The sequence below is a fragment of the Heterodontus francisci genome, chromosome 15 (assembly GCF_036365525.1).
Source record: "Heterodontus francisci isolate sHetFra1 chromosome 15, sHetFra1.hap1, whole genome shotgun sequence".
In the NCBI taxonomy this organism is placed as follows: Eukaryota; Metazoa; Chordata; class Chondrichthyes; order Heterodontiformes; family Heterodontidae; genus Heterodontus; species Heterodontus francisci.
This window is the reverse complement of record NC_090385.1, coordinates 92,196,087-92,221,034: the sequence shown is the minus strand read 5'-3', so window position 1 is coordinate 92,221,034 and position 24,948 is coordinate 92,196,087. Positions and strand designations below refer to the sequence as shown.

At 44.6% G+C, this 24,948-nt stretch overlaps 1 protein-coding gene across 1 annotated transcript in view; it reads left to right on the top strand.

The window, feature by feature from the left end:
* Positions 1 to 24,948, top strand: part of LOC137377447 (sodium- and chloride-dependent neutral and basic amino acid transporter B(0+)-like) — a 320,515-nt gene that overhangs the window by 48,704 nt on the left and 246,863 nt on the right. Inside the window, exons 9-10 of the mRNA XM_068047025.1 lie at positions 3,643 to 3,768; positions 13,483 to 13,601. Of these exons, the coding sequence (XP_067903126.1) occupies positions 3,643 to 3,768; positions 13,483 to 13,601 (245 nt within the window). The remainder of the gene's footprint in view (positions 1 to 3,642; positions 3,769 to 13,482; positions 13,602 to 24,948) is intronic.

Below are 24,948 nucleotides of genomic sequence, written 5' to 3'. Positions count from 1 at the left end.
CCAGGGGTCTGTTTACTGGAATGGTTCATGCAAGCTGGTCTAGATAGCATAATACACTTCACGGATCTCTGGAAGGAGATTTCATAGCTGAAAGGAATCCTGGGCTTTACAAATGGAGGCATACAGTACAAAAGCAAGATGCGTTGTAGTTCCCCAACTCTTCAATCTCTTCTTTGCTGCAATGTTTAAGGAAGCCACCAGAGACAAGCCGGCAAGCAACAACATTAGGTTCTATTCAGAGAAGCTCTTCAATCTCTCCAGACTGCATGACTAAATCCTTACAAAACATTATTGAGGCTTCAACTGGACTACAGTGTCCAATTCTGGGCACCACAGTTTGGAAAGTATGTGAAGGGCTTGCAGACAATGCAGAGGAGGTTTACTGGAGTCTTACTAGTGACTGGAGAACACGTATTTGTTCTCATTTACAACAGAGAAGGTAAAGGGAGATTTGATAGGGGTGTTTAAAATTAAGAAAGGTTTTGATAGGGTAAAATAAGGAGAAATGCTTTCCACTGATGGGTAGTTTAGTAACCAGATGCCATTTAAAATAAAAGAAGCAGTGGGGTGATGAGAATTTTTTTTTTCAGTTTTTCAGCGAGTGATCTGGAATGCACTGCCTGAAAGGGTGGTGGAAGCAGAATCAATAATAATTTTCAAAATTGGATAAATACTTGAAAAGGGAAAGTTTGCTGGGTATGGGGTAGAGCTGAAACAAGCACAATGGGCCGAATGGCCTCCATCTGTGCTGTATCATTATAACAGTTGAGGGCATTGCAACTTCTGCAGAGAATGTTTGATTCTGCCTGTAGGTCTTTTAGCATCAGAAGACACAGCACAATCACACACTCCCTTCTGAGCTTGAGCTCTTCAGGGACTTGTCTTCCTGAGGATAGTTAGTCTCTGCTGTGGTCGAACTGCTGCCTGCCATTGTTTCTGGTATGATATGTGAGCTTCATCTGGTATTTTTGAGCTGCTTTATGAAGAGGAACCCAATTGTTATTGCAACATATACCTTGGAGCAAAAAATATTCACAATTGCTTTGTTGATAATTCCACCCATTTCCTGAGGAGTCTCAGCTAAGCACCTATTTCCCACAACTGGTTGTTATCAGGGCTGTAACATGCAACAGTGCTTGTGCCTGTGGTGAGATGTCCGATGCCTTTGCAGTAACCAACAACGTAAAGCAAAGATGCGTCATAGTTCCGCAACTCTTCAATCTCTTCTTTGCTGAAATGTTTAAGGAAATCACCAGAGACATGCCTGCAGGCATCAACATTAGGTTCTGTTCAGGGAAGCTTTTTAATCTCTCCACACTGCATGCCTACACCAAAGTCACAGAAGCAGTAATTAGAGAGTTTCTGTATGCAGATGACTGTGCCCGAGCTGCCCACAACAAGGAAGACATCCAGACTATGGCAAACAAATTCTGGAATGTTGCTAAAAACTTTAGTCTCCAAATCAGTGTCTTCAAGACTGAGATTATGTTTTAACCAGCACCAGGCACACACTATGAAGCACCAGACATAACCGTAGATGGCACCAGTCTCAAAGCTGTAGAAAAATTCTTATACCTTGGTCGTGTGTTCCCTTGGGATGCTGCTATTGATGCAGATCTCCGTGCATGTGTCCAGAAAGCTCTGTCTACGGCAAATTCCATGATCATATCTGGAAGCAGTATGGCATTAAGCTGAAGACTAAAATCAAATTCTACCAGACCATTGGCCTTACGACCCTGCTGTATGGCTCAGAGTCTTGGGTCTGCTGTAGGGGCCAAATCAAAGCTCTGGAATGCTTCCACCAAAGACACCTGAGGTCCATCATGAGAATTCGATGGCAGGACAAAATCACAAACAACGAGGTCCTCCATCATGCTGGGCTCAACAGCATGGAGACCACCCTCCAGAAAATTTAACTTAGATGGGTAGGCCATGTCTCCCATGTGGATGATTACAGAATCCCCAAGCATATTTTCTATGGGGAACTGTCTCAGGGCAAACGCCATCAAGGTGGTCAGTACAAACGATATAAGAACCCGCTGAAAACAGCCTTGCAAACTTGGCATTGTAGACCACCTCTCTTGGTAAAACACTACAACTGCAGGAGAATCTAGAATTCAGGGTCACTGTTTAAAAATAAGGGGACGCCCATTTAAGACAGAGAATGAGGAGAATTTTTTCTCTGAGGGTCGTGAGTCTTTGGAACTCTCTTCTGCAAAAGTTGATGGAAGCAGAGCCTTTAAATATTTTTAAGGCAGAGGTAGAGAGATTCTTGATAAGCAAGGGGTGAAAGGTTATTGGGGGTAGGCGGGAATGTGGAGTTAAGGTTACAGTTAGATCAGCCATGATCTTGTTGAATGGCAGAGCAGCCTCGAGGGGCCGAGTGGCCTACCCCTGCTCCTAATCTGTATGCTCGTATGACCACTGCACACCTGTTGTAATCATTTGTTGGGCAAAGCAGGTTCGGGCAGCAGGTTCATTTCCTGCTTTGATGATTAGACCACATCTCATCCAAAATATAGTGATTCTAATAATTCTGGTCTCCCTTCTCACTACACTGAGGTGCAGGTCAGTAGTAGGCATGCATGGGCTTTGATCCCACAATCTCCTGACACTGGGGGCTAAGCACTGCCAACAGAGGCAACTCATTCATCTAGCAGTGGGATTTCAAGACACATTTCAGAGAAATACTGCATTTCATCATCTTTGGAATGGGGAGCTTTTGCAAGAGACAAAGCTCAACACAGCTGGGCACAGGTCAGATATACGATAGCAGAAAGGGGTGCTTCTTGTGATGAGGCACCAGCTGACGTAAATTGGAACGGTTTCCTTCCCAGTCCCTTGACGAGTCCTCACCGAGATGAGACTTAAGGGCAGACACTTGTCTGCCTTCTTTGCCAGGGATACTGCTCAGTGGGGGACAAAAAAACAGGGAGACTGGAGAGAAAATGGTGGGAGGTCATAACTGCACTGTCATAGCTGCCAAATTTCAAATATGTTGTTAGCGTAGTGGGTGGGGAGTGTAGGGGGATTGTAATGTAGGTGGCTTCTCATAAGTGACATTTTAATCTACTCTGAATTGGAAATGTAAATATATATGATGAAGTTTCTATTTCCTGAAAGCCCGTTTTCTATTTACATTGATTTGTTTTAGATCTCAGACTTAATATCACTCTTAATGTTGAACCTTATGGCAGTTTTGAGCCACAAGCAAGATTTGAATCATTTTGGAGGAGCTATATTCCATTCTGTTCTGCAGTGAATGATGTCAATTTTATTTGCATGCATGGAATAGGTGGGCAGCGAGACAGGGCACCTTGCCCATTGCTACTGGTGGGATGTTGCTGTCCCTTTCCTTACTATACTGCCAGTTATCACTCCTGTTCCTCGTGGTCCCTGGCATGGCGTGGGGCTATGATGTGCATGTTGTGCAGAGGGTCCTGGCTGATTCAGATGGGCACCTTGGCTGCCCGACAGAATGCCCCAGTAAACATGGTGGCAGAGTGGGGACAGGGCAGTCAGTGGTGCACAGCAATCAGAACTCCAATGCCACGGCATTATTGCTGGGTTGAGCCAAGTTTAAGTTAGGTCTATACCTTAAGCCTCATTAATGACACCATGTCAATTTTGTCTACTGTCTAGGTTTAGGATTGATTTTCATTGTATACCCAGAAGCCATTCTCCACCTTCCATTTTCTCCTTTCTGGTCCATTATATTTTTCTGGATGCTTTTCACACTGGGAATGACCAGTCAGTTTGCAATTGTAGGTAAGTGTAAAATTGATTAATTTCATCTCCATCCAACTTACCAAAAAGAAAACTACCTCATCAATTATTTAAATGATTGTTTAATGCATTTTTGCACTAATTTCTTCATAACTTGTACATGAAAACGTGTGAGGCATTCTAAATGATAACATTAAGAATAATATATTGGACCTTCCATACAATTGCAGCAGCTATTGTATGCGTTCATGCTTTATCAAATAAGATCCTGAATGATATGTTTGTTCGTTTATTAAGCACCTGCTTGTGTTATATTTGTCATCAAACTTAAGCTGTCAGAAAAAATTGTTTCTAATCAGGTCTTAGCAGTACACGCAGTAACAATTGTCATTCTGTGTCTTATTACCAGTATCTGATTGTGCAATTTGCAGAGCTGCTGAAGGATTTTGATGTTGGTGATGACAAGCTACACTTTGTCTTACACCTAAAGAGTAGGAGTGGGCCATTCAGCTCCATGAGCATGCTCCCCCCTTCAGTTAGGTATTTGTCGATCTGCACCTTAACTCCCTTTACCCCACTTTGATACATATCCATTGATACCTTTGCCTAACAAAAAAATGATCACCAATACTGTCCACTTGCACCTCCGTAATATTGCCCAACGCTGACCCTGCCTCAGCTGATCTGCTATTGAAACCCTCATCCATACCTTTTTTACCTCTGGACTTCACTGTTCCAACTCTCTTCTGGCCAGCCTCCCATCTTCCACCCTAAATAAACTTGAACTCATCCAAAACTCTGCTGCCCATGTCCTAACTCAAATCAAGTCCTGTTCACCCATCACACCTGTGCTTACTGACCTACATTGATTCCCTGTTAAGCAATGCCTCAATTTTAAAATTCTCATCCTGTTTTCCAATTTCTCCATGGCCTAGCCCCTTCCTAGCTCTATAATCTCATCCAGCCCTATAACCCTCCGAAATATTTGCTCTCACCTAACTCTGGCCCCTATTTTAATTGTTCCATGATTGGTGGCTGTGCCTTCAGCTTCTAAGGCCCTAAATTGTGGAATAACCTCTCTAAACCTCTCTGCTTCTCTGCTTGTCTTTCTTTTTTTAAGACGCTCCTTGATCCACAAGTGAGTCATGGGGAATAGGGAGGAAAGTGGAGTTAAAACCACAATCAGATCAGCCATGATCTTATTGAATGGCAGAGCAGACTCAAGGGGGGCAAATGGCCTACTCCTTCTCCTATTTCTTATAATCTTAAGACTTACCTCTTTGACCAAGCTTTTGGTCATCTACCAAAATATGTGGCTTGGTAACACATTTCTTTGGATAAGCTCCTGTGAAGCACCTTGGGACATTTTACTATGTCAAAGGCATTATGTAAATACAATTTGCTGATGTAATAATCTGACTTAGGTCTGAGAGCACTGTTGCATGTGAAATAAATGATTATCAGGTCTGATGACACTCAGCTCTACCTCACATACACCTCTCTCAACCTCTCCACTGTCACTGATTTGTTACACCGCTTGTCTGACATTCAGTCCTGAATGAGCAGAAGTTTCCTCCAACTGAATACTGGGAAGACCGAAGGTATTGTCTGCGGTCCCCACACAAAGTCCATTCCCTCGTCACTGACTGCATCCCTCTCCCTGGTCAGCGCCTGAAGCTGAACCAGACTGTTTGCAAACTTAATGTTATATTTGACCCGGGGATGTGTTTCCTACCCCATATCCTCTCCATCATGAAGACTGCCTATTTCCACCTCTGTAACATCACCCAGTTACAACCCAACCTCAGGTTATCTACTGCTGAAGCCTTCATCCATGCCTTTACTACCTCTAGACTTGATTGTTCCAATGCTCTCCTGGCTGTCCTCCCATCTTGAAAGCTTTGGTTGTCAAGATTTCCACTATGCTTCCCAATTTCCTTCCTAAATAGCCCAGCTCTATTTTTAAGATTATGCCCCTTCCTCCACCACAGGAAATAGTTTCTCTGTAACTACATGATCAAATCCTTTAAACATTTTAACCACCTAAATCAGATTACCCCTCAACCTTCTAAACTCAAAGGGAGTACAAGCCAAGTTTATCCAACCTGTCCTCATACTACATTTTAAACCCCGTTATCATTTTAAATTCAGAGAACGCATTGTGGAATATTTCTTTGACAATCCTAAGTTGTATGCACCTGTGTCAAGATAGAGCTTCACTTAAAGGTCTAAGAGCTGGAAGTTACTGCAGGGACATAACCTGAAAGCTCAGTTTGCAATTTCACCCATTCCTGCAGTCATGCCTCTGGTGTCCAATTAGATTCAAGTTTCCCAATCATCTTTTTAGCTTCTACTCAAACATAAAATTGGGCGTAAATTAACATAAACAATTCAGGGCTATGGAAAGCATCTAATTCACACGAGATATTCCTTCTTTAAGTATGGAAATTAAAATTTCCACTCATTTAATCATCATTCCTGGATATCAGGTATGTCTGAGAACCTGCCATCAGGAAGATTGAGAACAGATCTAGCAGCTCAAAACTGGACATCCATGAGGTGCTGTGGGCCATCAGCAGCAGCAGAATTGTATTCAACCACAATCTGTAGCCTCATGCCCCAGTTTATCCCTCACTCTACCATTACCATCAAGCCGGGGCACCAACGCTAGTTGAATAAGGAGTACATGACAGCATGCCAGGAACAGCACCAGGCATGAGATGGCACCCAGGTGAAGCTACAACACAGGGTTACAAGCATGCTTTACAATGGAAACAGCAGGCTAAAGACAGAGCAAAGTAGTCCCACAAGCAACAGATTAGATTACAGCTCTGCAGTCCTGCCATATCCTGTCTTGAATGGTAGTAGACAATTAAACAACTAACTGGAGGAGGAGGCTCCACAAACATCCCCATCTTCAATGTCAATGGAGCCCAGCACGTCAGTGCAAAAGACAAGGCTGAAGCATTTGCAACCATCTTCAGTCAGAAGTGCCGAGTGGATGATCCATCTTGGCCTCCTCCTGAGGTCCCCAGCATCACAGATGCAAGTCTTCAGTCAACTTGATTCAAGAAATGGCTGAGCACACTGGATACAGCAAAGGCTATAGGTCCTGACAACATTCCAGCTGTAGTACTGAAAACCTGTGCTGCAGAAGTAGCCATGGCCCTATCCAAGCTGTTCTCGTACAGCAAAAATGCTGGCATCTATGCCAGGTATATCCTGTGCACAAAAAGCAGGAGAAATCCAAACCGGTCCTTTACCATCCCATCAGTTGACTGTCAATCACCAGCAAAGTGATGGAAGCTGTCATTGACAGTGCTATCAAGTGGCACTTACTCAGCAATAACCTGCTCAATGATGCTCAGTTTGGGTACTGCCAGAGCCACTCAGCTTCAGACCTCATTACAAGCTTGGTCCAAACATGGATTAAAAAAAACGAATTCCAGAGATAAGGTGAACGACTGACCTTGATATCCAGCCAGCATTGACCAAATGTGGCATCAAGAACCCCTAGGAAAAATGAAGTCGATGGGAATCAGGGAGAAAACTCTCCACTGATTGGTGTCATCCCTCACACAAAGGAAGATGCTTGTGGTTGTTGGAAGCCAATCGTCTCAGCCACAGGACATCACTGCAGGAGTTCCTCAGGGTAAGGTCCTTAATCAACAATCTTCAGCTGCTTCATCAATGACCTTCTGTCCATCATCAGGTCAGAAGTGAGGATATTCACTAATGATTCCACAGCATTCGGTACCATTCGCGACTCCTCAGATACTGAAGGTGTTTGTGCTCGTATCAGCGAGACCGGAGGAATATTCATGTTTGGGCTGATAAGTGGCAAGTAATGTTCATGCCACAAATGTGCCAAGAAATGACAATCTTCACAAGAGAGGATCAAACCATCACCCCTTGACGTTCAAAGACATTGCCATCACTGAATCCCCCACTATCAACATCCTGACCAGATACCTAACTGGACCAACCATATAAAATACTGTGGCTACAAGGACAAGGGCAGCAGACGCATTGAAACACCACCACCTGCAAGTTCCCCTGCATTTGGTTTTGGGAAGAAATACACAGAAAATTCCAGGCCTTAATTTCATGTGTCATCTACTGAAGCCTTTTATGCAGAAAATGCTTGTACAAGGCAAATTACAAGCACACGTGAGTATTTTAAAAAATTCATTCAGGGATGTGGGCATCGCTGGCTAGGCCAGCATTTATCGCCCATACCTAATTGCCCTTGAGAAGGTGGTGGTGAGCTGTCTTCTTGAATTGCTGCACTCCATGTGGTGCAGGTACACCAACAGTGCTGTTAGGAAGGGAGTTCCAGAATTTTGACCCAGTGACAGTGAAGGAATGGCGATATAGTTCCAAGTCAGGATGGTGTGTGACTTGGAGGGGAACTTGCAGGTGGTGTTGTTCTCATGCACCTACTTCCCTTGTCATAGAGTTATACAGCACAGAAACAGGCCCTTCGTCCCATTGTGTCTGTGCCAGCCATCAAGCACCTATCTATTCTAATCCTATTTTCCAGAACTTTGCCTGTAGCCTTGTATGCTATGGCATTTCAAGTGCACATCTAAATACTACTTAAATGTTGTGAGGGTTCCTGCCTCTACCACCCCTTCAGGCAGTGTGTTCCAGATTCCAACCACCCTCTGGGTGAATTTATTTTTCCTCAAATCCCCTCTAAACCTCCTTCCGCTTACCTTAAATCTATGCCCCCTGGTTATTGCTCCCTCTGCTAAAGGAAAACGTTTCTTCCCATCTATCCTATCAATGTCCCTCATAATTTTGTATACCTCGATCAAGTCCCCCCTCTGCCTTCTCTGCTTTAAGGAAGACAACCCTAGCCTATCTAGTCTCTCTTCATAGCTGAAATGCTCCAGCCCAGGCAACATCCTGGTGAATCTCCTCTGCACCCTCTCCAGTGCAATCACATCCTTCCGATAGTGTGGTGCCCAGAACTGTGCAGAGTACTCCAGCTGTGGCCTAACTAACGTTTCATACAGCTCCATCATAACCTCCCTGCTCTTATATTCTATGCCTCGGCTAATAAAGGCAAGTATCCCATATGTCTTCCTAACCACCTAATCTGTCTGTGCTACTGTCTTCAGTGATCTATGGACAAGTACACCAAGGTCCCTTTGGCCCTCTGTACTTCCTATGGTCCTACCATCCATTGTATATTCCCTTAACTTGTTAGTCCCCCCAAAATGCATCACCTCTCACTTCTCAGGATTAAATTCCATTTTCCACTGCTCCGTCCATCTTACCAGCCCACCTATATCGTCCTGTAATCTATGGCTTTCCTCCTCACTATTTACGACACCACCAATTTTCATGTCATCTGAGAATTTACTGATGATATCTCCTATGTTCACGAAATCATTAATGTACAATAAAAACAGCAAGGGTGCCAGTACCGATCCCTGCAGTACACCACTGGTCATAGGCTTCCACTCGTAAAAACAACTCTCGACCATCACCCTCTGCCTCCTGCCACTAAGCCAATTTTGGATCCAATTTGCCAAATTGCCCTGGATTCCATGGCCTCATACCTTCTTAACCAATCTCCCATGCGGGTCTTTATCAAAAGCCTTACTGAAGTCCATGTAGATTACATCAACTGCCTTACCCTCATCTACACATCCAGTCAGCTCCTCGAAAAATTAAATTGTTTGTTAGACACGATCTCCCCCTGAAAAAGCCATGCTGACTATCCCTGATTAATCCCTGTCTCTCCAAGTGGAGATTAATCCTGCCCCTCAGAATTTTTTCCAATAGTTTCCCTACCACTGATGTTAGACTCACTGGCCTGTAATTACCTGGTTTATCCCTGCTACCCTTCTTGAATAATGGTACCACATTCACTAACCTCCAGTCCTGTGGTACCTCTCCTGTGGCCAGAGAGGATTTGAAAATTTGTGTCTGAGCCCCTGCTATCTCATCTCTTGCCTCACATAACAGCCTGGGACACATCTCATCTGGGCCTGGGAATTGATCTACTTTTAAGCCCGCTAAAACTGCTAATACTTCCTCCCTTTCAATGCTAATTTGTTCAAGTATATCACAATCTCCATCCCTGATCTCTACGCCTACATTGTCTTTCTCCATAGTGAACACAGATGAAAAGTAATAATTTAAAACCTCATCTATGTCCTCCGGCTCCGCACACAGATTGCCACTCTGGTCTCTAATGGGCCCTACTCTTTCCCTGGTTATCCTCTTGCCCGCAATATACTTAAAATATGCCTTGGGATTTTCCTTTATCTTGCCCATCAGTGTTTTTTCATGCCCCCTCTTCGCTCTCCTAATTACTTTTTTAAGTACCCCCCTACACATTCTATACTCCTCTTGGGCCTCTGCTGTCTTCAACACTTTGAATCTGCCATAAGCCTCCTTTTCTTCCTTATCCAATCTTCTATATCCCTTGAGATCCTCCAGAGCAGGCCAGAGGCTAGGAATCCTGTGGCGAGTAACTCACCTCCTGACTCCCCAAAGTCTGTCCACCATCGACAAGGCACATGTCAGGAGTGTGATGGAATACTCTCCACTTGCCTGGATGAGTGCAGCTCCAACACTCAAGAAGCTCGAGACTTGAACAGTGGGATCTTGGTTGTGAGAAAGAAATCCCCAGACAGGGGCTGCTTTAGTTGCAAGAAGAAATACACACTGCTAACTACCATGCTTGAATCACTGGGTGATTGTGATGTGACAAGCCCCTCTCCCACATGTAATTTAAACTGGTGTTTTTCTGCAGCAAACTGACAAGCATTTGACAAGTACAGACCCAAGTGGAGGTCCCTCCCTTCTCTCTCTCTCCATTCTAGTTTGCAAGCTTCGAAACCTGTCTACTGACTGATGACTTCTGCACAGTCCAGCTGCAACCAGAGACCCCTTGAAGGAAATCCTCCGCATCGCTGTCTCCACAAGACCCACTGAATCAACCATCTATCCCTTCAAAGCAGAAGCTTCAGCACCGCTGAATTCAGCTAGAAGCTAGCCGAATCACCAAACTCCACAGACTGTATACCCTTGTTTCTATGGACCCTAACTCAACCAATCTACCCTTTCCCACTCTGTAACCTATTTGTGTGTGTGTGAAAGTTGAAGCATAGTTTATTATTTTCCTCAGATCAGTTTAAGTCCAATTAAACTCACTTCTTTCTTTGTTAAACTTAAGAAAACATGTCTGATTTTTTTTTTATGATCATAGCATGTAAATAGTGAAACCCTCACTGAATTTGCAATTACATTTACTTTAAAAAAGATCTAAACCTGTTGTGGTCAAACAGGGAGAGGGAAAAGAGGGAAGCCCTTTGATTGCTCATCACCTGACTGTAACACCCTCAATCACCTATCAGTTTTTGTTGCCACTCTGCGTTCAAGGTGTTTAATGAATTCTCGATCAGATAGCTTTCTGGAAGTGTCTTTGAACTGCCCACTATCCCAGAGGGAGTAACATTTATTCTCCTCTCTAACCTGTTAAAAGCTTGTTCATTTTGTACCTGTGTCCTCTGATACTATCTTCATTGTCAACTTACAATATATTTCTGACTTCAGTTTGTCCATAACTTTTCATTATTTAACTGCTGTTGTTATTATTTGTTAGTAGCACTCTCATCTCTGAGTCTCAAGGTTCTGGGTTAGGGTTACTTCATTGGTTGTAAAGCACTTTGGGATGTCTGGTGGTTGTGAAAAGTGGTATATAGATGCAAGATTTTTTTTCTTTTTAAATCTCGGCATCTAGCTTGACCCTGAGCTATGCATTAAATCTCAAATCCTTTCCTTCCCTTTATTGCAACCTCTGCAGCACTTCCTGCTTTCACCCTAACTCAAGCCTTCTGTTAAAATCCTTCTATGTGCTTCAGGCATTGTCTTCATCCTCACCACAAACTCCATTTCTTAACCACCAATTCCACCCCCATCCCCGGCCATTGTCTCAGACTGAAGCAAGGAGTTTGCAGCCTTGGAATCCAATTTGACCCTGAGCTGACTTCCAACCCATATCTTCCCCATCACCAAGACTGTCTACTTCCACCTCGACAACATCGCCTATCTCTGCCACTGTCTCACGTCACCTCCAGACTTGATTATTGCAATGCTCTCTTGGCCAGCCTCCCAGCTTACACCCTCCCATAATCGTCACCTCCTTCAAAACTTTGCTGCCCATTTCCTAACTCACACCCAACGCTGGAATTTTACACCACCCCAATGACCTGGATAGCAGAAAATGGAGCGGGAGACTCCGTGAGGCCTTCCCAACCCGCTCCTGCCTCCGCCCCACTTTATGTAGAGCGCGGGGCGGGGAGAACGGGCTGCCCACCCCAGACCAATCAAGGTCCTTAAGTTGCCAATTAAATGCCAGTTAAGGGCTTTCGTCCGCCTCCACGTGGATTTTACATGTGGCAAGTGGGTGTCCTGGAGCCGGAAAAGTGGGTGGAAGTCCTGCCTCACAACACTTAAACTCTGAAATGCAGGACGATCCCCAGGCTAGGCGGAAGCGGGTTCGCCACCGACTTTTACGTTGGTGGCAGCTCCCATCCGCCCAACCTAAAATCCAGCCCCAAGTCCCATCACCCATCTCCCCTATGGTCACTGACCTACATGGACCTCCAACCCACTAACATCTCAAATTTAAAAATTCTCATTCTTTTATTCAAATTCTGCATAACCTCACCCCTCCCTATCTCAGTAATCTCCTTCTGTCCTCAACCCTCCGAGATATCTGCACACATCAAGACTGGTTTCTTGTGAGTCCCTGACTTCCTTTTCCCTACCATTGCCAGTGATGCCTTCAATCATCTAGATCTCAAGCTCCTCACTAAACCTCACCTCCTTAAACACTTCTTAAACCCACCTCTTTGAGTCACCTGTCCAAATGTCGCCTTGCTTGGCTCTGTGTCAATTTTTTTCTGATTATGCTCCTATAAAACACCTTAACATTGTCACCATCATCTTTAAGTTCCTCTCTGGCTTGTTCCACCCTCCCTCTGCAATCGCCTTCGGCCTTATATTCAATTCCAAATACTTCATCCGGTTAACTCCAGACTTCTCTACAACACCCCACAACTGGTGGCACAGCTTCATGCTTCCTCAGTCCTACCTTGTTCACTAAACCTTTTGTTTTAGGCATGTGCCTATTAAGGACTGTTCATGTGATAACATGGCTGCCCCATTTGGCCAATCAATCTTAGCACAAACGGTACATTGCAACCTTCAGCTGTATCAACTGCATTAACTTAAATTGTGACAAATTGCTCCACGAAAGGGAGAAGTACAATGGCCCCAGGAGGTGAGGTACTGTGAGCTTCCTTGGATGGATGTGGACATGATCCTCTGGATACACAGCTCCCAGAGTGATCCTGCTACAGCTCGGGTCATGCCTCACATTACTGCGTTCACTTCCTGCTCTGTGTCACTTGCCTCGCACTTGGTGAGGCTGGATTGCAGTGGGAGGATGTGCAGCCATCTTTAGAGGAAGATGCATTACTGAGGTTTTTCTTCTGCCACACCACTGATTCTGTGCAATGCAGACAGGGGAAAGCCCTGTGTGAGCACAGTTCACTAGAGTTCTCTTTTGCAATGAGGCCCACTATCATTGCTCTTTCCAAGCGATCTTAGAGTGAAGCTAATCAGCATGAATTTGTACTGTACTAAATCCAGGAGCAACAAGTGGATTTTCTTCAGGTTCTATATGTGCCAGTTGGTGATTGATATCATTCCATATTTTGTTTTCACCAGAAACAATTATAACAAGCCTGCAGGATGGTTTTCCTATATTACTACGAGCAAAACGCTTTTATCTGACAGCAAGTGTTTGCTTGGGCTTATATTTCTGTGGGCTTTTGCTGGTGACAGAGGTATGAAGTCCTTTAATGGATTACTATATTTCTTCGTATATCATGGTAGCTATGCTCTGAAGAGCAAGTTGCAATATATTCTATCAGTATGATGCATTGGTATGTTCTGATGAAAGGTCATTAAGCTAAACATTAACTGTTTCCCTCTCCACAGATGCTGCCTGACCTGCTGAGTATTTCCAGCACTTTCTGTTTTTATTTCAGATTTCCAGCATCCAGCATGTTTTTGTGTTGATGCATGGTAATATTGTTCTTCCGCATAATTAATATTGTGCAATGAGTTGATGCAGGACATGTTAAAACTCCTTCACCCATCACAGAATGCAGGTGATAGAAACATTAAATTGTCTTTTGGTTTAGTGTGGAAGTTCTTCATCCAAAGAAAGCATGTATGAAGATCAGTAATATGCATTAAAGTGGATGTACAATTCAGTGGGAGGTTCTCTGTTAATATAAAGCTTTCTTATATCTGAAAGCCCATCTTTTTACATTACGCCAAAACAACCTGCTGCCCTTAGGGACGGTGAGATTTTCTGCCCTGTCCTTTTCTCCATTGTTGATGTTAATTGACTTCATGGCCAGCCAATATATGTGGAGCACAGAGTGTTCGTGAAAGAGACCTTCTTTAACAGAGCGCTAAAGTCAGGAATTTGGTGAAAATGGGAATTTGGTGCAGAGGGGGAAGGTGGTGCTGCCTTTGTTTTCAGCCTTCAATAATTTGAATATTTTTCTTTTGCTTCTAAGCTAGGAAATTGTAACTTGCAATTACTTTACTAATTTAGTAACAAACTAAAGAAATCAATTAATTAATAAAGCTAAAATAATTAGTTCAATTTAAAATTTTAACTAATTAAATAATGAAATAATAAATAAATAAGGTTAGATAGACATGGCAGGGAGATAGTGTGCCGTAATGGCAACATGTTGGGGTGTATGGACAGAATTGCAGTCCCAGGACAACTATATCTGTGGTAAGTTTCTGCAGTTTGAGCAACTTCAACTCAGTGTTGTTGAGCCAGTCTGAGCTGCAGACATTATGCAGCATCAAAAAGGGGAGAGTACCTCAACACTTTGTTCCAGGAAGCAGTAACGCCGCCTTAAGTTAAGTAGAACTTTAGAGTTGGTCAGTGTTCAGGGAAAGTAAAGTGTGACTGTGAGTCAGGCAGGTATGGAGATTCAGCAAATAATGATGGAGGAGCATCAGCGCTTGACTTTGATCAACTGGTAGGAGGTACTTGCTAGCTATATGGATGAGAACAATGACTGCAGGTGGATGGGCAAACTGGCCATGGCACCATGGTGCAGGAAGCCACTCAAGTGCAAGGAGTGAAAAGGAATGTGTTAGTGATAGGGGACAGTATAGTCAGGGGGATAGATACTGTTCTTTGCAACTGTGACTGGGAGTTCTGAAGATTGAGTTACTTGCTCAATGCCAGGATTAAAGACATCTCCTCACTGCTGGAGAAGAACTTGGAGTTATTTTTTATTCATTCATGGGACGTGGGCGCTGGCTAGGTCAGCATTTATTGCCCATCCCTAATTGCCCTTGAGAAGGTGGTGGTGAACTGCCTTCTTGAACCGCTGCAGTCCATGTGGGGTAGGTACACCAACAGTGCTGTTAGAGGGAGAGGATCCAGTTGTCATAGCTCGTGTAGTAACCAGCGACATAGGTAGGAATGATATAAAAACAGAAAATTTTGGAAATACGCAGCAGGTCTGCCAACATCTGTGGAGAGAGAAACAGAGTTAATGTTTCAGGTTTGCTTCTGATGAAGGGTTATCGACTTGAACCGTTAACTGCATTTCTCTCTCCACCGATCTTGCCAGTCCTGCTATGTATTTCCAGCATTTTCTGTTTTTATTTCAGATTTCCAGCATTTGCAGTATTTTGCTTTTGTGCAGGAAGATGGCGGAAAGACGGGCTTCTCTCCCCTGCTTGAGGGAGCCGTAATGTGGATCCAGCCCCAACTCTAGCCCACTGTTGGGCTATGGGAAAGCGGCAGCAAGTGCCCCCACCGGCACTTGGGCCACGGGCACTGCTTGAGGAAAGTGAAGCTGAACAAGCCCACCTTCTGCCAGCACTACCAACTTCATTCGGGGGCTCGGCGGCTTCCGGTGTGACTGTGAGTCCAGGGCTGGTCTGGGTGTCGCGTTTCGAGGGCTCAGAGTGCCGGGGTGCGGGGGGTGGCATTGCTGGGGAAATGTCTCCAGATGAAGGCGGATTCTCTTCATTCGATGCTCATTTGTCTTGAATTATTGTCTCGCATATTCGGGGATTTTGCTACGACTATTGTGGATGGTGGAGGGTATTTCAGCACAGAGTGTGTACTCTACTTGTTAGGGCCCCTGCTCAGGGTTACGAGCTAACAACCCCACTGCCTTCTGGGCATCTTGGGAGAGACTAAGGCTAAGGGAGTAAACCCGAACAGAAAATCCGGAGCGGTGCCCCAAGGCGGTCATGTGTCACCTCTGGCATGTTTCCGACAGTTCCTGCAGCCAAACTGGTGCCAAACGTCATGTTCTGCACTCCTTTGGACCCCACTAGGAAGGCCGAGAGGGGGGTTTTGATGCTTGGGTAACTCACAACCTCCATGCATTCCGCCCAGGCATGCGCCAAGGAGAGGTCACTCCATAGTCACCTCACAGTGACCAAAACAATACGGAAGGCAGCAGTTACGGGTTTTAAGTCCTGCTCAATTGGCGTAGAGATTGGGTGCCACAGGTTGCCTTTGTTGGTGGGAGAGGTTGTTGCATCTCATTGGGCAGCAACCGCCCGTCTCAAACCAGGCAGTGCCCTGTCAGTAAGGTTCCACCCCAGTCCACCTGGTTCAATGGGTGCTTGGAGCTCAGGGTCATTGCCTGACAAGTGGACTGTAACACCGCACCAAACAGCACAACAAAAAAAGGAAAGAAGGTACCAGCCCTTCGTTTTGCAAACTGGGACATCAGAACTATGTGTCCTGGCCTATCGGAAGATCTTACACAAATTAACAACTCTTGGAAGACCGCCATCATGAGCTCAGTAGACTCAATGTGGACATTGCAGCACTTCAGGAGACACGCCTCCCTGCGAGCGGATCACGAAGGGAGAAAGACTACACCTTCTTCTGGCAGGGTAGGGATCCAGAAGAACCAAGACAGCATGGAGTGGGCTTTGCCATCAGAAACTCTTTGTTCAGCATGTTAGAGCCACCTGCAAATGGCTCGGAACGCATACTGTCCATCTGACTGCTCATCGCCTCTGGTCCAATACACCTACTCAGCATCTATGCTCCAACACTGTGCTCCCCACCTGAAGTTAAAGACCAATTCTACAAGGAATTCCATAATATCATCAGTTGCATTCCTAATACGGAACATTTGTTCCTGCTGGGGGACTTTATCGCCAGGGTTGGGGCTGACCATGACTCATGGCCCTCCTGCCTTGGGCGCTATGGCATTGGAAGGATGAATGAGAATGGACAGAGACTGCTGGAGTTGTGTACCTATCACAACCTCTGCATCACCAACTCGTTCTTTCAAACTAAACCCTGTCACCAGGTTTCATGGAGCCACCCAAGATCACATCGTTGGCACCAGCTGGACCTCATCGTCACAAGGCGAGCCTCCATAGACAGTATTCAAATCACACGCAGCTTCCACACTGCGGACTGCGACACCAACCACTCCCTGGTGTGAAGCAAAGTTATACTCAAACCAAAGAAGCTACATCACTCCAAGCAGAATGGCCGTCTGCACATTAACACTATCAGAATTTCTTACCCACAGTCCTCACAAAAGTTTCTCAATTCGCTTGATAAAGCCCTTCAAAACACTCCCACAGGGAATGGAGAGACCAAGTGGGCTCACATCAGAGACGCCATCTATGACTCAGCAATGACCACCTTTGGCAAATGTGAGAAGCAGAATGCAGACTGGTTTCAATCTCACTTTGAAGAGCTGGAACCTGTCATAGCCGCTAAGCACACTGCACTGTTGAACTACAAGAAAGCTCCCAGCGAGTTAACATCCTTAGCACTTAAAGCCACAAGAAGCACCATGCAAAGAACAGCCAGGCGCTGTGCAAATGACTACTGGCAACACCCATGCAGTTGTATTCAGCTGGCCTCTGACACCGGAAACACCAGAGGAATGTATGACGGCATTAAGAGAGCTTTTGGGCCAACCATCAAAAAAATCGCCCTCGTCAAGTCTAAATCAGGGGACACAATCACTGGCCCAAGCAAGCAAATGGACCGCTGGGTGGAGCACTACCTAGAACTGTACGCCAGGGAAAATGATGTCACTGAGACCGCACTCAATGCAGCCCAGTCTCTGCCAGTCATGGATGAGCTGGACGAACAGCCAACAAAACCGGAGCTCAGTGATGCCATCGATTCTCTAGCCAGCGGAGAAGCCCCTGGAAAGGACGGCATTATCCCTGTAATAATCAAGTGTGCCAAACCTGCAATACTCACAGCACTCAATGAACTGTTTTGCCTGTGCTGGGATGAGGGAGCAGTACCACAGGACATGCATGATGTCAATATCATCACCCTCTTTAAAACAAGGGTGACCACAGTGACTGCAACAACCACTGTGGAATCTCCCTGCTCGGCATAGTGGAAAAAGCCTTCGCTTGAGTCGTTTTAAACAGACTCCAGAGGCTTGCTGAGTGTGTCCACCCTGAGGCACAGTGTGGCTTTCGAGCAGAGAGATCCACCATTGACATGCTGTTCTCCCTTCGCCAGCTACAGGAGAAATGCCGTGAACAACAGATGCTCGACGTTGCTTTCATAGATCTCACCAAAGCCTTTGACCGCGTCAGCAGGCATGATCTCTTCAGACTACTAGCAAAGATCGGATGTCCATCAAAGCTACTAAGTATCATCACTTCATTTCATGACAATATGAAAGGCAAATTCAGCAAAGCGGCGTCTCATCAGACCCCTTTCCTATCCTGAGTGGTGTGAAACAGGGCTGTGTTCTCGCACCTACACTGTTTGGGATCTTCTTCTCCCTGCTGCTCTCACATGCATTTAAGTCTTCAGAAAAAGGAATTTTCCTCCACACGAGATCAGATGACAGGTTGTTCAACCATGCCCGTCTTAGAGAGAAGACCAAAGTACAGAAAGTCCTCATCAGGGAACTCCTGTTTGCTGACGATGCTGCATTAACATCCCACGCAGAAGAGTGTCTGCAGAGACTCATCGAAAGGCTGACAGCTGCCTGCAACGAATTTGGCCTAACCTTCAGTTTCAAGAAAACGAACATCATGGGACAGGACGTCAGAAATGCTCCATCCATCAATATCAGCGACCACACTCTGGAAGTGGTTCAAGAGTTCACCTACCTGGGCTCAACCATTACCAGGAACCTGTTTCTCGATGTAGAAATCAACAAGCGCATAGCAAAGGCATCTGCTGCTATGTCCAGACTGGCCAACAGTGTGTAGGAAAATGGCGCACTAACACAGAACACAAAAGTCCGAGTGTTTCAAGCCTGTGTCCTCAATATCTTGCTCTACAGCAGCGAAGCCTGGACAATGTATGTCAGCCAAGACCGACGTCTCAACGCATTCCATCTTCGCTGTCTCCGGAGAATCCTTGGCATCAGATGGCAGGACCGTATCTCCAATGCAGAAGTCCACAAGGCAGCCAACATCCCCAGCATGTATGCCCTACTGAGCCAGCGGCGCTTGAGATGGTTTGGCCATGTGAGCTGCATGGAAGATGGCAGGAACCCCAAGGACGTATTGTACAGCGAGCCCGTCACTGGTATCAGACCCACCGGCCATCCATGTATCCGCTTTAAAGACATTTGCAAATGTGACATGAAGTCTTGCGACATTGACCACAAGTCGTGGGAGTCAGTTGCCAGTGTTCACCAGAACTGGCGGACAGCCATAAAGGCGGGGCTAAAGAGAGGCGAGTCAAAGAGACTCAGCAATTGGCAGGAAAAGAGACAGAAGTGCAAGGAGAGAGCCAACTGTGTAACAGTCCCGACAACCAACTTTACCTGTAGCGCCTGTGGAAGAGCCTGTCACTCTAGAATTGGCCTTTATAGCCACTCCAGGCGCTGCTCCACAAACCACTGACCACCTCTAGGCACTGACACGTTGTCTCTCAAGACAAGGAGGCTAAAAGGAAAGGAAGGTAATAATGATATTTTGCTGAGAGAGTTTGAGGAGCTGGGCCAAATTAAAATGCAGAATCTCAAAAGTAATAATATCTGGATTGTTACCTGAGTCACATGTCAATTGATATAGGGATCGACAGATTAGAAGATTAAATGTGTGGCTGTAGGAGTGGTGTGGGAGGCAGGGGTTTTACTTCCTGTGTCAGCTAGTGGCAGCAGTACTGGAGAAAGAGGAAGCTGTTATGTTGGGCAGTGCTCGAATTAAGCTGGGCCGGGACCAGTTTCCTGCCGAATCCAATAACTAAAGCAGTAGACACTTTAGGGAATTAAACTAAGAAATGGGGCGGGTGGGGGGGGGGGGGTGGCGGTGTGGTGGCAGGGAGGGAGATGAGGTGGGAGGATTCAGGAAAGAGTAAATTTAAAAGCACTCAGGGAAATGTCAAGGGTTTAGAACAGAGCAGCATTTTGGGTAAAAATAAGCAGAGTGGGGCAATGAGAGTATAAGGACATTATTAATGAAAGTGATGTCAGGGAAAAGAGAAAAAAACGTCAATGCTCAAGGCACTATATCTGAATGTGTGAAATGTTTGTGATAAATTAGATAAATTAACAGCACAGATAGAAATTAATACATTTGATTGAATAGCCATTACAGAGATGTGTTTGCAAAGTGACCAAGGTTGGAATATAAATATTCCAATATAGAAGAGATAGAAAATGGAAAAAGAAGTAGTGGTAGCCCTGATAATAAAGGATGGGATAAAGACAGCAGAGAAAGGATCTTAGCTCAGAAAATCAAGAAGTAGAATCAGTTTGGGTAGAGCTAAAAAACAGCAAAGGGTAGCAAATTTTGGTGTGAATTATTTATAGGCCCCTAACAGTAGTTGCAAAATATAAATCAAGAAATTAGAGGTGCATGTAACAAGAGTAATATAGTAATCATGACAGATTTTAATCTTCATATAGACTGGGCAAACCAAATTTGCAGTAATAGTGTGGAGGATGAGTTCATGGAATGTATACAAGATAATGTTCTAGATCAGCATGTCAGGGAGACAACTAAGGAGCAGGCTATTTATGATTGAACTTTATATTGAGTTTGAAAGTGATTTAATTAAGTCTAAAACTAGGGTGTTAACGCTAATCAAAGCAAACTATGTATATATGAAGGATGAGTTGGCTAAGGTAGATAGGGAAACCACATTAAAGATATGGTGGCAGGCAAGCAACGCACCAAGGCTCCTTAGACAGCACCTTCCAAACCCGCGACCTCTACCAACTAGAAGGACAAGGGTAGCAAATGCATGGGAACACCACCACCTGCAAGTTCCCCTCCAAGTCAGACACCATCCTGACTGGGAACTAGATCGCCGTTCCTTTACTGTCGCTGGGTCAAAATCCTGAAACTTCCTTCCTAACAGCACTGTGGATGTATCTAATTCACATGGACTGCAGCGGTTTAAGAAGGCAGCTCACCACCACCTTCTCAAGGGGAATTGAGGATGGGCAATAAATGCTGACCTAGCCAGTGACACTCACATCCCATGAATGAATAAAAAAAAGCAGTGGCTAACATTTAAAGAATTAACACATTATTTACAACAAATATACATTAATTTAAGGCACAAAAATGCCCAGAAAAAGTGGTCCAACTGTGGCTAACAAGAGGAGTTAAAAATAGTATTTGAACAAAGGAACTGGTTTATAATGTTGCCAAAAATAGTAAGCCAGAGAAGTGGGAGGATTTTAGAATTCAGCAAAGAAGGACCAAAAAAACTGATAAGGAAAGAGGAAAGATAATATAATAGTAGACAAGCAAGAGACATAGAAGCAGATTGTAAGCTTTTTTATATGTATGTAATAGGAAGAGACTAGTGAAGGTAAACCTGGGCCCATTAGAGGCAGAGACAGTGAAATTATAATGGGGAATCAGGAAATGGTAGAGATGTTAAATAAATATTTCATATTTGTCTGCACAGTAGAAGACACACAAAATCATTCCAGAAATAATGGGGAACCAAGGGTCTAGTGAGAATGTGGAACTTAAAGCAGAGTGGCGCAGTGGTTAGCACCGCAGCCTCACAGCTCCAGCGACCCGGGTTCAATTCTGGGTACTGCCTGTGTGGAGTTTGCATGTTCTCCCTGTGTCTGCGTGGGTTTCCTCCGGGTGCTCCGGTTTCCTCCCACATGCCAAAAGACATGCAGGTTGATAGGTAAATTGGCCATTATAAATTGCCCCTAGTATAGGTAGGTGGTAGGGAAATATAGGGACAGGTGGGGATGTGGTAGGAATATGGAGTGTAGGATTAGTATAAATGGGTGGTTGATGGTCGGCACAGACTCAGTGGGCCGAAGGACCTGTTTCAGTGCTGTATGTCTAAACTAAACTGAACTTAAAGAAATTGGTCTAAGTAAAAAAATAGAACTGGAGAAATTAATGGGACTAAGTGGTGACAAACCCCCCAGATCTAACAACCTACAACTTAGGGTTTTAAGAGAGGCAGCTGCAGAGATAGTGGATGCATTGGTTTTGATCTTCCAGAATTTCTTGGATTCTAGACAGTTCCCAAGAATTGGAAGTAGCAAACATAACCCTGTTATTTAAGAAAGGAGGAAGAGAGAAAATGACAAACTATTGGCTAGTTAACCTAACATCAATAGAATGCAAAATGCTAGAATCTATTATTAGGGATGTGGGAACAGAGCACTTAGAAAATCATAACATGTTTGGGCAGAGTCAACATGCATTTATGAAACGGAAATTGTGTTCGACAAATCTGTTCAGAGTTTTTTGTAGATGTAGTAAGATTAGTAAGATGAAAGTTAGTAAGATGAATAAAGTGAACCAGTGGATGTAGTATAATTGGATTTTCAAAAAGCACTTGATAATGTACCGCACAAGAGATTATTACACAAAATTAGGACTCATTGGATTGGGGGTAATATATTGGTATGGATTAAGAATAGGTTAATGGACAGAAAACAGATATCTATATTAATGACTTAGATGAGGGGATGGAGTGTAATGTATCCAAGTTTGTTGACGATACGAAGTTAGGTGGGAAAGTAAGCAGTGAGGAGGATGCAAATAGGCTTTAAAGGGGTATAGACAGTTTGGGTGAGTGAGCAAGAACTTGGCAGATGGAATACAATGTGATGAAGTGTGAAGTTATCTACTTCGATAGGAAAAATAAAAATAAACCTGTCTCTAGATGCAGAAATCAACAAGCGCATGGGTAAGGCTTCCACTGCTATGTCCAGACTGGCCAAGAGAGTGTGGGAAAATGGCGCACTGACACGGAACACAAAAGTCCGAGTGTATCAGGCCTGTGTCCTCAATACCTTGCTCTATGGCAGCGAGGCCTGGACAACGTATGCCAGCCAAGAGCGACGTCTCAATTCATTCCATCTTCGCTGCCTCCGGAGAATACTTGGCATCAGGTGGCAGGACCGTATCTCCAACACAGAAGTCCTCGAGGCGGCCAACATCCCCAGCTTGTACACACTACTGAGTCAGCGGCGCTTGATATGGCTTGGCCATGTGAGCCGCATGGAAGATGGCAGGATCCCCAAAGACACATTGTACAGCGAGCTCACCACTGGTATCAGACCCACCGGCCGTCCACGTCTCCGCTTTAAAGACGTCTGCAAATGCGACATGAAATCCTGTGACATTGATCACAAGTCGTGGGAGTCAGTTGCCAGCATTCGCCAGAGCTGGCGGGCAGCCATAAAGACAGGGCTAAAATGTGGCGAGTCGAAGAGACTTAGTAGTTGGCAGGAAAAAAGACAGAGGCGCAAGGGGAGAGCCAACTGTGCAACAGCCCCGACAAACAAATTTCTCTGCAGCACCTGTGGAAGAGCCCGTCACTCTAGAATTGGCCTTTATAGCCACTCCAGGCGCTGCTTCACAAACCACTGACCACCTCCAGGCGCGTATCCATTGTCTCTCGAGATAAGGAGGCCCAGAAGAAAGAAAGAAAGACAGTTTGGGTGAGTGAGCAAGAACGTGGCAGATGGAATACAATGTGATGAAGTGTGAAGTTATCTACTTCGATAGGAAAAATAAAAAGGCTGAATATTTTTTGAATGGTGAGAGACTGGGAAATATTTGCATTGAGAGGGCCCTGCGTGTTCTTGTACATGAGTCACAGAAGGTTAACATGTAGCTACAGCTTTTCTTACAAAGGGATTGGCATATAAGAGTAAAAAAAAAGTCTTGCTACAATTAAACTGGGCATTGATGAAGCCACACCTGAAGGACTGTGTGCAGTTTTTGTCTCCTCACCTAAGGCAGTTTTTACGGTCAAGTGAGGAGGGGTTGAAGGGCTTCCCTCTTTTCCCTCTCCTTGTTTGACCACAACTGGTTTAATTTTTTGTGAAAGTAGATGCACTGGGCAATTCAGTAAGTGTTTTTTAACTTATTTGCTATGATCATAACAAGAACCACTCGGACAGGTTTTCTTGAGTTAACAAAGAAAGAGGTTAACGTCATTGTACCTAAACTGAACTGATAAAATAATAAACAATGCACCAACTTTCACTCTCACACACACACTAGAGGTTTACACACACACAAATGGCTTACAGAGTGGGGAAACATAGATTGGTTGAGTTAGAGTCCATAAAAAAGGTAAATAGTCAGTGGAGATTGGTGATTTGACTGGCTTCTAGCTTAATTCAGTGGTCCTGAGGCTTATAGTTTGAAGAGGTAGATGACTGGTTTGGTGCGTCTCTTACAGATAGCGATGCGGATGATTTCCTCCAGTGGGGTTTCTGATTGTAGTTGGAGTATGCAAAGGTGGTCAGTCAACAAGCAGGATTTGAAAGCTTTCAAGCTGAAATGGAGAGAGAGATAGATAGATAGAGAGAGAGAGAGAGACAGGGACCCCCACTTAAGGTCTGCTCATGTCAGAGTCCAGTTGCTTCTTCTCTGCTGTAGATAAAACACCCGCTTAAAACCACAGATGGAGAGGGGCTTGTCACATGACATTCACTCAGTGATTGAAACATAGTAGTTAGCAGTATTTCTCTGCTTGCTGAAAAGAACAGGTAGATCCTTTAAACTTTCTGGGTCCTGGTTCTTGCTGGGGAATTAGCATACATTTTGTCTCCTCCTCACAGTCCTTTGCAATGTAGGACACAGTGCAGTAAACTAGGTGATCATCTTAAAATGCCAGCAGTCACCCTGTTTTAAATGTTCTTTTTAAATTTCGTCAAAAAATAAAAA